The 17,102-nt window shown below is 38.2% G+C and overlaps 1 protein-coding gene across 43 annotated transcripts in view; it reads right to left on the bottom strand.

The window, feature by feature from the left end:
* r3hdm1 (R3H domain containing 1) overlaps positions 1 to 17,102 on the bottom strand; it is a 132,105-nt gene that overhangs the window by 68,375 nt on the left and 46,628 nt on the right. For 22 of the 43 annotated variants that reach the window (XR_013499513.1, XM_078228067.1, XM_078228069.1 and 19 more), the window contains 7 exons: positions 14,887 to 14,995; positions 13,411 to 13,506; positions 11,596 to 11,633; positions 11,453 to 11,506; positions 11,109 to 11,335; positions 9,529 to 9,780; positions 1,517 to 1,668 (listed from right to left, as the gene is read on the bottom strand). Coding sequence is in view for 41 of the 43 variants with exons in the window: in XM_078228067.1 (XP_078084193.1) it covers positions 1,517 to 1,668; positions 9,529 to 9,780; positions 11,109 to 11,335; positions 11,453 to 11,506; positions 11,596 to 11,633; positions 13,411 to 13,506; positions 14,887 to 14,995 (928 nt within the window). In the remaining 2 variants the exon portion in view is untranslated. The remainder of the gene's footprint in view (positions 1 to 1,516; positions 1,669 to 9,528; positions 9,781 to 11,108; positions 11,336 to 11,452; positions 11,507 to 11,595; positions 11,634 to 13,410; positions 13,507 to 14,886; positions 14,996 to 17,102) is intronic. The other 21 variants (XR_013499514.1, XM_078228078.1, XM_078228079.1 and 18 more) reach the window with 3 other exon arrangements.

Raw genomic sequence — 17,102 nt, forward strand, 5'->3', positions numbered from 1 at the left:
GTACCACGAGTATTGTCCCATAGGGACTTGCAGGAACACTTTAGCTTCTCATTCTATTTATAAGTGACTTAGATGAAGGAATAAAAAGCCAGATACCCAAGTTTGCTGACAACACCAAATTAGGTAGCTCAGTATGTATGTAGGTAGAATGAAACACTGACAAATTAGATGAGCAGGCAAAACTGCATCAGATAAAGTTTCATGTGGGGAAGTGTGAATTAATTTACTTGGATCCCAAGGAGGATAAACGATGAGAAGCTACGAACCGTGAACAAGTGGTTTAGGGGTCCAAGCACAGAATTCATGAAACAGACACAAAATATAATTAATGTTATAGTTAAATAAAGCTCTGGTTAAACTCCATGTGGAGTTGTGTGTTCAGTTCTAGGCACACCACAGAGACGATATACTGACCTCGGAAGGGGTATAGTACAGATTCACCAGAGTAATGGTTTAAAAAGGGTTAAATTATGAGTACAAATTGCATTGACCAGATCTGTCTTGCCTTGGGTATAGAATATTAGGATGAGTTAATTGAAGTGTTATTATTAAAGGAGTTGAAAGGATAGATGGGGGAAATACTTTCTCTGGTGGGATAGTCCAGTACAAGGAGGCATATCTTAAATTTCAAGCTGGGTCATTCGCACAAAATTGGTGGAAATGTGAAACTCTCCGTTGAGGTGGTGTCAAGGCTGATTCAAAAGAAAATTTCAACACAGACTGATAGATTTTGGATAGGCAAGGGTATTACAGAATATGGAATATCAGATCAGTGACGATTTCACAGAATGAAGTGATAGACTGAACGTTTCACTCCCATTTCTATGTTTCCGATTGGAGGGCATGTGTAAATGGAGACCTTTTGTTTCGTCAATTCCAGCCTGCTGTACACATACCTATCACTTTAATCAGTCATCTGATTTATGCCTGCATTCCAAATGTCAATTTTTTTTTGAACCTCATTTAACAATAGAGCTCATTTTCTAACTCACATGACTAAATGGATATTATGTGCCATTCTTAATTCCAGATATATTCAAACATAAAGAACGATTTGATCAAAATTAAAAATTGCCAAATTTTAGCATTTAAATGTGATGCAGCAGAATATATTGCCCTTAAGATAAACCACCCAAGTGAAGAAAATATTTAAAATAGAACACAGCTGAAAACCAAAATCAATTGTGCTGCTGAATTTCTGTATCTAATGTGTTTTCTTATCACACAGCTAGTGATAACCATGCTACACATCAATTTAATTAAATATTCACTCGTCAAATATCTTCCCTATGTAACTCGGATCCATAATGGTCAAATTACTTTTTGGTGACTTCATGAAGCTATACTTTCATTTTTATGGAATTTATATTTAAATATTATTTTGCAACATATTAAACATAACCAATTAAAGTCAACAGATAAAGAACTAGATTAAGATTCAGTTCAACATTACTAATTATCACTGGAATCTAATTCTCAGTTGTACAATTCAGCTTTTAAACCAGGACCAGCTAACCTGAGAAAGTATGTGATTTGCTACTTGCTGCTGTTGTGGAACAGTTGGTTGTGGTTGCTGTGCTGGGCCAGCTAAAGGGTTCCTCACAGTCTGCTGGGCTGGAGGTGGATTATACACTACGGCTGTACCATCTGGATTCATGAATGGCTGTCCTAGAGGGGAAAAAAAATGATTCCCGTGTCAAAGGCAAATAACAAAATGTTTTTTTAAACACAAATTTTAAAAATAAGCATTTTTAAACTACGTTCAGGTTGAAGAATAAAAGGAAAAGTGGAAAGCAAAGAAAGAAACTAAAATGGAATATTTCAGCTTGCTTAGCAGCTTAGAGAATTGGAGAAAAATTCCTTTAAGCAAACAGCAGGTCTGGGCTTTGCGTAAGCAAGGAATACAAGGGCTAAATACATTCTCCACTATCAAAACAACACACCACTCCAGGATTATCCCGGAGAGTAAAGATAACTCCAAAGAACGTCCTTCATGAGCAAATGTTTCCTTAAACCCTTCTACTCTCTCAACTCTCACCTTGGAAGTGCAAATAATTAATGGGCTGCTTCAACTTCAAGATGGGGATAATCTGTTCAGCTGCCTTCCCCTTATTCTATTTCCTGCCAAGCCAAACTTAACATCCATGGTGCATTATCCCCACTCATCTGTTCAACCTTCTAGCTCCCTGACACAGCCAATGACTTTCATGCAGTTTTGTGGAACTGCCTTTGCTTGGTTCCATTTTTACCACCTGATCATAGTCAGAGCATCTCCAGCACTGGCTTCTTCACCCACCCTTGCACAAAAATCTCTGGAGATTCAAGGGACTTGACTTTGGTGCCCACCTCCTCTTTATTTGTATCTGTCCTATGGCAATATAATCCACAGACAGGAGTCAGCTTTCACATGTACACTCAACGCACCCAGTCTCTCCACTCATTTACATCCTTTCAAGCCCCCTCTGTCCTCTGCTGTTAGCCATCATCTGTACCCATCAGATTCTCGGTATTCTTGTGATTAATACTACCCTGCCCTTCCCGACTATTGTCTCAGACTGATCTCAATCTCCCATCCGACTGAAACTGACATTTGAGTTTCTGACACTATATATTCTCCCATCCAAAGACTGCCTACTTCAATCTTTGAAATATCACTAGTTTCCATTTCAGCCTCAGCCATGTAGGTACTGCTCTGAATATTCCAATGTGATCCCAGCCAAAGTTCTATTTCTCTACTCTCCATGAACTGCAGCTCATCTAAAACTGCTGCGCCCATCCTACTCCACAACAAATCCCACTCCCATGTCATCCCTGTCCTTGCTAACCTCTACTGGCTCCGACTTCCAATGACTCAAATTTTAAATGTTCATCCTGGTGTTTAAATCCATGGGCCTGCAATTCCATCTCTAACTTCCACCAGCTCGACACCACACTTCCACCAGATATCTGTTCCCCTGACTTGTGTACTTAGCCCCGACATTGACAGCTGTGCCTTCACCTGCATAGGTCCCATACTCTGCCTCGCCACCTTAAAATGTGCCTCTTTACCCAATATTTTGGCACTGCCGAATATCTCCTTTGTCATGGCACATACGTCTGTCTGATTCAGCTTCTGTAAAATGCCGCAGTATAATTTTCTATGTTAAAGGTTCTATATAAATGCAAGTTGTTGTTGACAATTCTGTCCTGTTTATTTCCATTTTGTCATTTTTAGCAATTCCTTGGTGCATCTAATTTTCAGCAGAGCTAAATTAATTATTCTAGGATGGTTAACATTAGAATCTTTGTTACATTAGTGAACTTATGAAATACTTCTTCTCTCTATCCAAAAAGCTACACATGGAGATAAAGTGAAGAACTGAGTGTGTGCGAAAAACAGGAGTGAATAGGGCAAAGTTTAGTCTGGACTATTCAAAATCAGCGACTGACTTTAATCTCAGAATACATAATATGTACATACCTTAAATGTACATGCATGATTTCCTGTCAAAGGGCAAAGCAAAAAGTATTGCCCAGCAATATTACATTGGGGCACATTGAACAAGGTTTTGTTGGGAAAAAATCCTTTCACAAGTCCGTATTCAATAACAGCTAAGAGATTCAAGGTACCACCTCAAGTATGCAATGTGGGTCTATTAAGCATATTTCAAAATGCAAGTCATAGGAATTGAAAAAGCAAAATATAGAGCTAAAATTTTAATCCTCCGTATCATAAAATTATTTCCAGTAATTACAAATGAAAAATAAGTAAATTTACTATCAAAATATGAAAGGACAATTTGACAGAACACCCAACAGAAATACACTACGCATGATCACTGATGCAAAGCATCTGTTGTTACAGTCCTAACATTTTCATTTCAGCTACAAGATTCACGTAATGATTTAGCCAAGTCATATAATAATTGAAAAGTCTAGCATCTCAGGAGACCATGAATATCCAGAATGACTCAATGTTTCTTTCTAATGATAGAACATTTATTCAAAGCCTATGAACTCAGTCTCCTGTGCAAGCCTCCAAACAAGGAAAAATTGGGAAATTAGACAAAACATTCAGACACTCAATTAATAGTCAGCATCTTTAATTATAAAAGTTAAAACTCATTTACTTTAACAGCAAGATGCCCATACATCCTTTGAAAAATAAATTCATTAACGAACCACTCCTGGTAGCATGTGGAACTAAGCATCCAAATGGCAATTTGCTGCACATTGATTTTATAACCAATAATGCAATTTCAGGCAACCTCATTTTTAAATTAATTAATTGCACCCAATATCCTATACTAAAGGGAGAATTTTATCTATGTACCCAAGAGCAATTTTTTAAAAAACCATTTACTTAGTAAATAATTGATTAATGCAAATGGTAGGTCACTTTGCTTACCTCCAAATTATTGCAAATTTACCTTAAAGTTAGAAATTAATAATATGTTCAGCAAATAATGGACTGTAGATGCAAAACACGCACTTTGAACTCAATTCTTGGTTGGTGAGTGAAAGGAGGGCAGTAAGCCAATTCTCATTTTGATAACGCATTATATTTCACCAGGGCATCCTGATCATCTGATTAACATGTAATTGGAAGAATTTAAACCAACATGCTGTGTTTTGGTGCTCTATTCTCACAGTTATCTGACATCACCTTAAGCTTGAAAACTTTCAGAAAACATCCAAAAATTGGAAAAGTGCATTTTTTCAAATGCACCTTTTTCCAATATTACCACTCTTTCAACAAAAAAGGATTTTTCCATAATCATTGCCAATGTCTAATGAGATGGAACTTGCTTGCAAGGTTTTACTTCCTCGTGGTGACATCCTTGGTACAAAGAACTCGTTCTAACACACTCAAATTGAAGATTAATATTTGCCCATTTAAAGGAATGAAGCTCCAAAGGAAATCTGGAATTTAAACTTCAGTCTCTTTAATTGATACCTTTTAATATTAGAATCATTAGAAAACAAATCATGGAAAGATAAATAAACTTTCCAGTTAAAACAACTAATTGGTTTCCTTTAGTAAAACAAAAAACATTTGAGCATTGTTGAAAAAGAGAGACATGCAAAAGCTTTATGTCTTGCACTTATCGGGACATTTGCAAGATTACCAAATGTAAATGGAACAAACTCATGAATGGGCTGAAGATCACCACTTTCAATCCTGAAAAGTGCCCATTCTACCTCGGATCACCTCGATGAGTCTATCGCGGGCAATTGGGATTAGCTTAGGGCTTTAAAAAAAAGGGGCGGCACGGACAGATTGGGCCGAAGGGCCTGTTTCCACGCTGTACATAGAACATAGAACAGTACAGCACAGAACAGGCCCTTCGGCCCATGATGTTGTGCCGAGCTTTATCTGAAACCAAGATCAAGCTATCCCACTCCCTATCATCCTGGTGTGCTCCATGTGCCTATCCAATAACCGCTTAAATGTTCCTAAAGTGTCTGACTATCCACTATCCATTCCACACCCCAACCACTCTCTGCGTAAAGAACCTACCTCTGATATCCTTCCTATATCTCCCACCACGAACCCTATAGTTATGCCCCCTTGTAATAGCTCCATCCACTCGAGGAAATAGTCTTTGAACGTTCACTCTATCTATCCCCTTTATCATTTTATAAACCTCTATTAAGTCTCCCCTCCGCTCCAGAGAGAACAGCCCTAGCTCCCTCAACCTTTCCTCATAAGACCTACCCTCCAAACCAGGCAGCATCCTGGTAAATCTCCTTTGCACTCTTTCCAGCGCTTCCACATCCTTCCTATAGTGAGGTGACCAGAACTGCACACAATATTCCAAATGTGGTCTCAACCAAGGTCCTGTACAGTTGCAGCATAACCCCACGGCTCTTAAACTCCAACTCCCTGTTAATAAAAGCTAACACACTATAGGCCTTCTTCACAGCTCTATCCACTTGAGTGGCAACCTTTAGAGGTCGGTGTCTTCAGAACCCTACCTTTGACCCTGTAATCCACATTTAAATTAGTCCTACCAAAATCAATCACCTCACATTTATCAGGGTTAAACTCCATTTGCCATTTTTCAGCCCAGCTTTGCATCCTATCTATGTCTCTTTGCAGCCTACAACAGCCCTCCACCTCATCCACTACTCCACCAATCTTGGTGTCATCAGCAAATTTACTGATCCACCCTTCAGCCCCCTCCTCTAAGTCATTAATAAAAATCACAAAGAGCAGAGGACCAAGCACTGATCCCTGTGGCACTCCGCTGGCAACCTGCCTCCAATCCGAAAATTTTCCATCCACCACCACCCTCTGTCTTCGATCAGACAGCCAGTTACCTATCCAATCGGCCAACTTTCCCTCTATCCCACACCTCCTCACTTTCATCATAAGCCGACCATGGGGACCTTATCAAACGCCTTACTAAAATCCATGTATATGACATCAACTGCCCTACCTTCATCAACACACTTAGTTACCTCCTCAAAAAATTCTATCAAATTTGTGAGGCACGGCTTGCCCTTCACGAATCCGTGCTGACTATCCCGGATTAATCCGCATCTTTCTAAATGGTCATAAATCCTATCCCTAAGGACCTTTTCCATCAATTTACCAACCACCGAAGTAAGACCTCTATGACTCTAAATCTCTATGACTGGAAGGATAAAATGTCTCAAACGTTTAAGCAACAAGTGAAGCCGTTTCACGCTGCTACTATACAGTAGCAATACGAGTGGTGTTCACCACTAATGGGATGCTGTCATCAAGTCAAAAAGAAACTCTGCCTATCACATAAATAAGTAATGTGGTATATGAAATTCAATGCCAGTGTGATGTCAGTCAGGTATGTAGACTATGTCACAAAATTTTGGTGCGGATTGTATCAAACAGCATGTGTGTTCACAACAGGCAAGGTACTTACTGTATCCAACCAGCCCGTGCTTGCAAAACTTAAAACACATTATATATGCTTCCACGATTGGACAACAGTGGCACAATGGTTAGCACTGCTGCCTCACAGTGCCAGGGGCCTGGGTTCAATTCCCGGCTTGGGTCACTGTCTGTGTGAAGTCTGCATGTTCTCTCCGTGTCCGCGTGGGTTTCCTCCAGGTGCTCCGGTTTCCTCCCACAGTCCGAAAGACGTGTTAGTTGGGTGGATTGGCTATGCTAAATTCTCCCTCAGAGTACCCGAACATATGTCAGAATGTAGTAACTAGAGGATTTTCACAGTATGTTCATTGCAGTGTTAATGTAGGCTTGCTTGTGACTAATAAATAAACTTTAATAAACTTAATTTTAACAAGCCTGCGCATTCTAAGAGTTACACTGTCAATCAATTTAAGAATGTCAGGTTTGCAGTGTGGCACACTTCCTCATACTGGAAGCTACGTATATAAATACACAGAGCCCTGCTCTATACAGAGAAAGGACATGCACACACGTAACTCCTGTTTCAACTGAACAAAATAGGTGACAGGCATGCTCTGGTTTATTCCTTGGGGCAATACCTTAACTGGAATCAACCTGCCTGCTTTGGCAGTTAACTATGAGTTACCAGTTAACTGGTGCATTCTCCATGGCAACACCTGTACCAGGGTCCACTTGCCAACTGATCAGTCATTCTCATCAAGTATAAATTGCTGTCCCTTTTCCATTTAGTAATATTGCCAATGACTTGACAAGTGCAAGATGAAAAACCTTGACGTCTCTTTTTTCAGCAATACTCATGTTCTGTAGTTTTGTCCCTGGACAAACTTTGTCATGTGATGTAAATGAGTTTTAGATTCAACATTAAATTGATGACCGAAATAGTGCATTTGAAATCAATGGATAAAAAAGGAGAATATGTCCAATTATAGTAACTAAATGAAAATATTAAATAGTAAAACTGTACATCACAAATATCAACCCCCCTCCAGACATTATTCATTGCAGCTATGCCTTCTAAAAGTATATTTTAATAGAAATTGGAGGGATATTTAAAAGACAGTGTTGTATTGCAGATGCCATACCATCTTTTCAATTAAACACGGTGCTTCCTGTATTTCCCAATTCATGTCCAATAAGAGATCATTCTATGATTCTAAGCAGGGATAGCTTGTAGCACATAATTAGTGACCGCTGACGTGAACCTGCTAATTGCGTTTGTATTGAAAATAATGGGTGGGAAGTCACAATTCTCCCCAAAAAAGTCATTTTAATTTCATGTTAAATGAAGCTGGAATCTAATTTGTCAGCTTTCCAATTGTCCTTCCATAGTCATAGTTCAAACTATATATAGTTCATTATCACAGTCGATGGTTACTTAATTTGGTATTGCTCTGATAACCAAATGTTTCATCTGTGCATAAAACCAACAACAACTTGTATTTATATAGTGCCTTTAAGTTTCAAGGCAGTTCAGAGAAGTGTATAAACAAAAATGTCACAATGTCACAAGGAGGTAATATGGAAATAGCCAAAAGCTTGGTCAAACAAGCAAGGAGAAAGGAGAGAAAAAGTGGTGGAGAGGCTGAGAGAGGGGATTACAGAGCTTCTGGCTTTGGCAGCTTAAGTTACAGTTAACAATGGTGGAGTTATTAATATTGGGAATGTTCAAGAGGCTAGACTTAGCTTGGAGTGTTGTAGGGCTGGTAGAGACTGTAGCGATAGGCATAGTCACATCATGGAAGGATTTGAGGAAAAGGGTGAGGATTTTAAAATTAAGGCACTGCTTACCCGGGATCAATGGTAATGATTTTTCAAGAATTGGTGTAAATTAGAACACAGGTAGCAAAATTTTAGATAATCTCAGGTTTATGGAGGGCAGGACATAGAAGGCTGGCCAGGAGTGTACTGCAGTAGTCAAGTTTACACATACAAAAGCATGGATGATTGTTTCAGCAGCAGATAAGCTGAGGCAAGGGAGGATGCAAACTACATTAGAGGTAGAAATAGATGACACGAGTGATGGTATGATATAATAGTTGGAATTTCATCTTGGGATCAAATACAAAACCAAGGTTGTGAAATCTGGTTCAGCTTCAGCCAGAGAGAAGCACGGTGTAAGTAGCTAGGAAGAAGAGTTCCGTGACAGGGACTGAAATAAATGGCTTTAGTCGTCCCAATATATAGATTTTGAGGGAATTTCTGTTCATGCAGTATTGAATGTTGGATAAGCAGTCTGACGATTTAGAGACAGTGGAGGAGTCAAAAGGGGCAATGAAGTGTTTACAACTAATTTGGCAGATCTATTCCTGAATTGCATATGCATCAACGTGAAAACCATGACAGTTATTTAATCTTTTAAAAAGAATTCTAAGAAAAACATTCAAGTGGAAAACACTTATTTGAAAAGATTTAAATTGTACAATTTTTAAAAAATATACATGAAACAGGCAATTGTATAATTTATAAATGAAAATTGTTACAACATATATTTCAGAAAAATAGCTACATTTAACACAAAAGCACCCAGGGACATTTAATGACCCGAACAACATTTATATTAAAATGGTGCAGTTTTGCAGAGTAAATTCCAATCTACAATATATTTCATATAAATCCCAGCAGTAGATACCAACCTGTTTGAGGGTTCACGAGAATACTGCCAGGTGGTATGCCTGCAGCTTCCAAGGGAAGCAAAAAGAAGCTAGTGCTAGTAGGAATCACTTGCCCACTCATGCCACCATCAAAGGAAAGAGAATTACTAGTGTTGACAGCTGAATAGACGGCTGGCACACCATGAGTCTGGCTCATAGCTGTGACTGGAAGAGGCTGATGGGTGCGAGAGAGGGAACCCGTGGATGACCCTACACTACTAGAAGACTCTGAACCTGGGAAAGGAGTAATGAAAAATCTTTATCTAGAGACAGAAACATCATGCCTTTTTCCTTTCTATGCATCAAGATGAATTGTCTTAAGAGTTCAAACATGCACAATATTAGAAAAAAAAAATCAGCAAATTCCCTATTGACTGTAACATGTTAAAGTATTAAAGCACAAACAAACTAACAACCATTTAACTGAGCAAACTTTTATCTCTGATATAACTGTATAGCTACAACATGCAAGACTAAACAGTAGATGAAAGCACAACCTTCACAAATAATAATAAAAGCAGCCCCGATTGAAAGATCAAGGTGTTAAGCAGCCAACATTTTTTCCAGTGATTTTATGTTTCTGTATCTAGTTACAAACATCACAGAACAAAAATGTTATTAAGAAAATCTAAAATAAGGCAAAAGCTCAGAACGTTACAATTAAATTAGCAATTCGGATGCAAGAGAAAGCAAAAGCAAGCTCATAGCAGACCAGAATACTACAACAGTAGACATATGCTTGAATACAAAAAATAATGGGGTTAACTCAAATTAATGTAGGCTAGTATATAATCCTCAGAGAAAGATCAAAAATATTAAATTTGAGTACAGAACAGCATCAAAAAGCATCAGAGAAGTGAATGAATAAACTAAATGGCAGATATATTCAATGAACCAGATATTCCTGGATTGATTTGAAAGCATCTAATTGGAATGTGCATGTTTTTGAATTATTCTAAGAACACCTACAGCCCACATTACTTTGGATAACCAAAGAAACCTAAAACAGTATAGCACTAATTAGTCAAAAAAGTCAGAAAGAGTAATTATTTAGAAATGACCGACTGGCTCCCCAATATTTTAGTATTTAGGTACATTGCCTGGTGCACTCCTAAGTCATATGGACTAGGAGGCTCCAGGCTTGACCACTTATCAGAGTGGAAAGTGCTCATCTGAGTCAAGAAAGCACAGAGATGCTACTAAAGATTTTGGCACCCCTGAGCTCAGGAATGCCAAAATCAGTTTCCTGCTACAGATCACTATGCAGTGACCCAGGTTACGAATTACAAATGTACAGGTCCACCGAGTACAGGGCTCAGCTGCAGCACTCTCCCTAATCAACTAGTGTGCGAACACTCAATGTGTCAGCTCAAATATGAATAATGGTCAATTTGGTGACGTACTTTGGAAAAGGAGAAACAAAAAATAAAAACCTTACAATCGCTATTCAGTCAGAAAAAGCGATGGGAAATAGAAAAGTTGCTTTGGCCCTCTGAAAGCCAGCATTTGCCAAACTAGTACTTTACTGTGATAGTGCATTGCTGCATATGATAAGAATGTACCTGTTTTCGAAAGCCTGCCTGTACTTTTGCTGCTACCAGAGCTATCACCTCTTGCCAGTACAGAAATTCCACTGAAGCTGCTAGCTTTTGTCATTGCTGGTTTCAGGTTGCGGTTTGAGCTATCCGAGTCTGTGCTGCTCCAAGGACGTGGCTCTGACCACTTTAGCTCATTTTCAGTACTGCTCTGACGACTGTTGGAGGATCGCCCCGTTCCATCCTTATTTCCTCTGCGGAGTACGAAACAAACCCAACATTTATCTCAATTTTTCAACAATCCAAAAAGAATGAAATTGTCAGAATTGTGTCATGCAAACAGATTTTGATTTGAACAAGCTCTCCTGTACCTAAATATTTGTCGCCTTTGTTGTGTACTATTAGCAGTTTCTTCTTCTTGAATTCTGTTGGTGTTAACAGAAGATTTCAAAATTTCATGCCAAATACCATGAAAAACTAATCAATTGAGTTTTTTTTAAAAATCAGCACGAACCTTTTATCTGTAAAGTAATTGTCCTGGGAGAATGATAACTGAAACAAAAACACACATTTTAATTACACTGGCAAAACTACCAAAAAAATGAACCAAATAATAAACACTCATTATATTTTTACTCGACCATAAGATAAAATTAACATTCTTTGGTACCAATAATATACAAAAAACTGCATACTCTTCACCATTTTCTGCATGTATAGGAACATTTAATTCAAAAAGGGCCCTTGTTGCACAAGCCAATGTTATAAGCAAACCATGTACTTTTTATGCTCATCTCATCTCACCCACTAAAGAAATCTAAAGTCATGCAGTCTCTTAAGCAAAATCAACAACCAATATCACACCAACAATATGCAAGCTGTTGATATAAAATACATTATTTGGTTATAAATGATGATAGGATGAGCAGCTTTACTGAATGATTGCAATGTTTTAAGAGCAATTATAGTGCTTTGAAAATAACTTTTGAATGATTCTTCTTTAATGAAGTCAATAATTCTTGGCATACATCACTGGGTTAGACATCCCAACACTGGCATCCGGTACGAGAGCACAGTTTTGAGTGCATTTCAAGTCTTCAACACTAGTTTGAAGTGTTTAAACTTCCATATAGAAGCTATATATGTAGAATTCCATTTTATAAAACTGCAAAAGTAGCATTGCTGAATAGTCACAAACCTGCATTAAAATAATACTATAGCTGCTGTTAACTTGTCGGCTCCCCACCCCTCTCATATGAACAATGTACACTGCACTAAGCTCAGAAAATAGAAAAAAAAATTTGCAGAAACGGAGCACAGTATTTCGGAAAAGTGATCCAGTTTTTAATAACTTAAATATTTTAAAACATATTAATACTTCTTAAGAAACTAATTTATTTTCTTGTTCTGTGAAAAACTTTACCAGTATAGGGTCACGAACAGCAGAAATGCTCTTAATAAGCATTGATGACCAGCACTGGGCACATTATAAAAGTCAGTTTCTTTTTAAATTTAGACTGCTTTCATGAAGATGTTTGGTGCTCTTAAGTGTTTTCATGCAAGTGCGATGTAGGGAAAATTCATCTTTAAAAGGAGCTTAAAGTGCTTCAGTCCTATATGCCATCTATCAGAAGCATTATTTATTTTCCCATTTCTTGAACCTCATATTCAAACACTCTGCTCTCGGACAACTGCTGATCATTTACCAGATCTGGGTAACTATTTTTCCTATGCCATGGTGGCAAAAAATAGCATTGCATGTACTGTAGAACACCAAAGTTGTGGCTGCAGTTCCAAAGCACTCACCCCAAATTTAACCAGCAGTTCAAACCTCTGCCTAACACTCTTACAAGGGAACCTCAACATGATCACTAATCTGCTCTGCAGAGAACTTTCGATTTGTGGCCATCTAATAGTCAGAAACTAATCTATAATGTTGAGCTGATAAACAAATTAGCTGTAGATAAAATATACCCCAGCAAAATTCTGCAGGCTGCTCTTTTATGTACTACCTGCTCATGCAGAAATAAAGTTTTCAATTTTCTTACAAGGGAGTTTCTCCAAAACAGGTAACAACTATTTATATTTGCAAGAGTATGTGGAACAGCATTCCAGATGAATCAGCTGACTCCACAAAGATTTCCCGATTGAGGCTACCATTCAACTTTCAGTTTACTAATGTATCATATACTCCGAAATTTCCACAACCTAATCAGTCAAATCCAACACCTTCCAGATTTTCAACTACTCATACAAAGCTAGTAAGTCTATTTGCACATCCAATTTAAAACCATTTATTTATTTTTCTCCTTTCCCACCCTATACTTACATCTTGAGAAAATATCCTATCTCTGACCCGCTGATATTCCTCTTCCCTCTCCTCTATTGATTTGCTTCTTCTATCATCCCGCAATCTGATACGTATCTGGAAATTTTGAACACATCGTCTTCTTAGGAGATTGAAATATTTCAAAGTAAAAAAAAAAATAATTGAAGCTTTAACAATATCAAAAATATATTATTTTTTTTTGAAAACAAATTCCAAAAGTGCTTTTTGGAGTTAAATTTGACTGTATAAATATGGTTACTCTCCTTTTGAAAAGAAAAGTGCTTTCTGGAAAATAATTTTCATTCTCCCAAGGCAGTTCATGCTTCCATCACAACTGCCTTGTCTCAATTCCAGATATTTTCCTAATTTTGCCGTACATTTTTATTCAGCAGTTGTAACGGATTCATTCAAAAGAAATAACCTGTTTAAAGTGTAATTCTTTTATACTTCATTACTATGAAATATTCCATTAACACCTGTGTACAATCTCTTGGTTAGAAGAAATGATTTCAATTTCTGGATGATTATTTGTGGGTTGAACTGAAAGTAAACTGTGCAGCCAAATTTTAAACTGATCAATCTAATGGTTAGGATTCGCTTGAAAAATAAATCCTCCCAAGAAAAACACAAACCAGAACAACTTGGGCAGTCTTAGTCATTTAAAAAAACATGTTATATGTTCACTTCAGAGAAAATCCCCACAAAAAATTGTGAATGTTTCATACGCAAATATCTGCCACCATGTTAAACACAACTCTTTCTACTACAACAGTAATACCCTTTATATGCTTTTGCTGTTCTCATCTTTGTCAGAGTGTCAAATAATGCTTACTGCAGCGACCATATAGGACTTGATGCACAGGACATGTATTACATAAATTACACATGTGTGGTGAACAATGTAAAATTAGCTGAGTAAAAATTGAATATAACCTCTTTGCTAAAATGATTTCATTGAACTTAAACATAATGGATGTAAACAAAAAGATTATGGTTTGCAAACTTCCAACAATTGAATTAAACTACGAAAGTCAAATCCAGAACTCATTGAATACCACCCAATGAATAAGTGGATTAAACTAAGCTATATTCTAGAGCAAATGATCTGAACCTAGCTAGATCCCTCCAACTTATTTGTAAACCCACCACATCCACAGAAGCAGTATGGGTATAAATAACACAATCTGTATATTATTTTATTGGCATAACTAGAGGAAAAATGAAAGTTAATACTAGGCTCCTGCCGTATGCAATTCGATATGCACTAGTCTGCTATTCTCTTAATACAAACATTTTGTACCAAAATACAAAGTGTTCAAACACATGATACAAAAATGATGTATTTGTAGAATACAAAACCAGAATGTAACCTTTGTTCCAGAGGAGTTTATAATTTTACATAACTTAGATAGCCTTAAAACCTCTTTTGTATTAACACAGAGGTAGAATACAAGACTGGACAAATTGAGCACTTACTTGGTTATCATCTTTGTCATTGCTTGAGTTATCGCGTTTTAGGATATACCTCTTCTGAAAATCATCAGTTGTATCATCTTTTATATGTTCACAAAACTTCTGATCAGGTCTGCAAGCAAATTGAACAATGACTTTTACAGAATTATACAAATTATATATTGCCAAGTGATTGAAGGTAAACATTATTAAACCCAAAGATTCGAATGTGTTCGTAAAATAAAAGCAAATTTCTGTGGATACTGGAATCTGTAACAAAAACAGCAGGTCCGACAGTATTTTTTTAAAATTCATTCGTGGGACATGGGCATCACTAGCTGCCCAGCATTTGGCTGTAAAGTGGGAGAGAAGAGTGTGCTGCGGGACCTGGATGTTGTTGTGCACCAGTCACTGAAGGTAAGCATGCAGGTGCAGCAGGCAGTAAAGAATAGCATGTTGGCCTTCATTGCGAAAGGTTTCGAGTTCAGGAACAGGGATGTGTTGTTGCAATTATACAGGGGCCTGGTGAGGCCACACCGAGAGTATCGTGTGCCGTTTTGGTCTCCTTTTCTGAAGAAAGATGTTCTTGCTCTCGAGGGAGTAGTGAAAGTTTATCAGGATGATTCCGGGGATGGTGGGACTGATGAATGAGGAGAGATTGACTAGGTTAGGATTATTTTTGCTGGAGTTCAGACAAATGAGGGGGGATCTCAGAGACTTATAAAATTCTAACAAGGCTCGACAGGGAAGATGCAGGGAGGATATTCCCGATGGTGGGGGAGTCCAGAACCAGGGGTCACAGTCTGAGAATTCAGGGTAGACCATTTAGGACGGAGGTAAGGAGACATTTCTTCACCCGAAGAGTGGTTGATGAGCCTGTGGATTTCATTACCACCGGAAGTAGCTGATGCCAAAACATTGAATGTATTCAAGAGGCGGCTAGATACAGCACTTGGGGCAAATGGGATCAAAGGTTATGGGGAAAAAGCAGGATTCGGTTCTTGAGTTGGATGATCAGCCATGATTGTAATGAATGGTGGAGCAGGCGCGAAAGGCCAAATGGCCTCCTCCTGCTCCTATGTTTCTATTTATTGCCCACCCCTAGTTGCCCTTGAACTAGGCTATTTCAGAGGGCAGTGAAGAGTCAACCAATTGCTGTGGCTCTGGAGTCACATGTAGGCCAGACCAAGTAAGGACAGCAGATTTCTTTCCCTAAAGGACATTAGTGAACTAGATGGGTTTTTCCGACAATCGACAATGGTTTCATGGTCATCAGTAGATTCTTAATTCCAGATATTTCTTATTGAATTCAAATTTCACCATGTGCCCTGGTGAGATTCGAACCAGATATTCAACATGAGTTGAGTATCTGGATCAACAGTCTAGTGATAACACCAGATGTTGAGTCTGGATGAAACGTTAGTTCTGTTCGCTCTCCACAGGTGCTGTCAGACGTGCTGAGATTTTCAAACATTTTCTGCTATTGTGTTCCTATTTTTGGAATTCAATACCAAAATTCCACACAAACTTTAAATCTCATTGCACATCACAGAGGGGCAATTTTTTCACAGAGGGTGGCGAGTGTCTGGAACAAGCTGCCAGAGGTAGTAGTAGAGGCGGGTACGATTTCGTCTTTTAAAAAGCATTTAGACAGTTACATGGGTATAGAGGGATATGGGCCAAATGCGGGCAATTGGGACTAGCTTAGGGGTTTTAAAAAAAATGGGTGGCATGGACAAGTTGGGCCAAAGGGTCTGTTTCCATGCTGTAACCTCTGACTTTAATAGCCAAGTTCTGATCACACAACCCTTTACATTACAAAGACCAGTTGCATCCACATCCAAATGTTCCACTTGCTCATCACTCCATGCCCTTGCTGATCAACACTGGTTTTGGACCCTCACTACCTCAACTATATAATGTATTCTTATATCTGTAGCTCCATCAGCCCTACAATTCTACACTCATACATCCACTGCTGCTGTGACTCTGATCTCATGCATCCCACTTCTTCCTTTGCTCCATAACTGGCAACAAGGCTTTCAGCCATGTCAGCCCATGCTTCTGAATTCTCTCCCAAAACCCATCTGATTTTCAAGCTTCTTTTTTCGACCTTACAATCTTCCTTAAAACCCACCTCGTTGACCAAGCTTTTGGTTACTCTTCCCAACATATCCCTTGTTGGTTCAGTTTAAATTTATTTATCAGTGGCAAAAATAGGCTTACATTACCACTGCAAT

Source organism: Mustelus asterias, chromosome 14, assembly GCF_964213995.1.
Source record: "Mustelus asterias chromosome 14, sMusAst1.hap1.1, whole genome shotgun sequence".
NCBI lineage: Eukaryota > Metazoa > Chordata > Chondrichthyes > Carcharhiniformes > Triakidae > Mustelus > Mustelus asterias.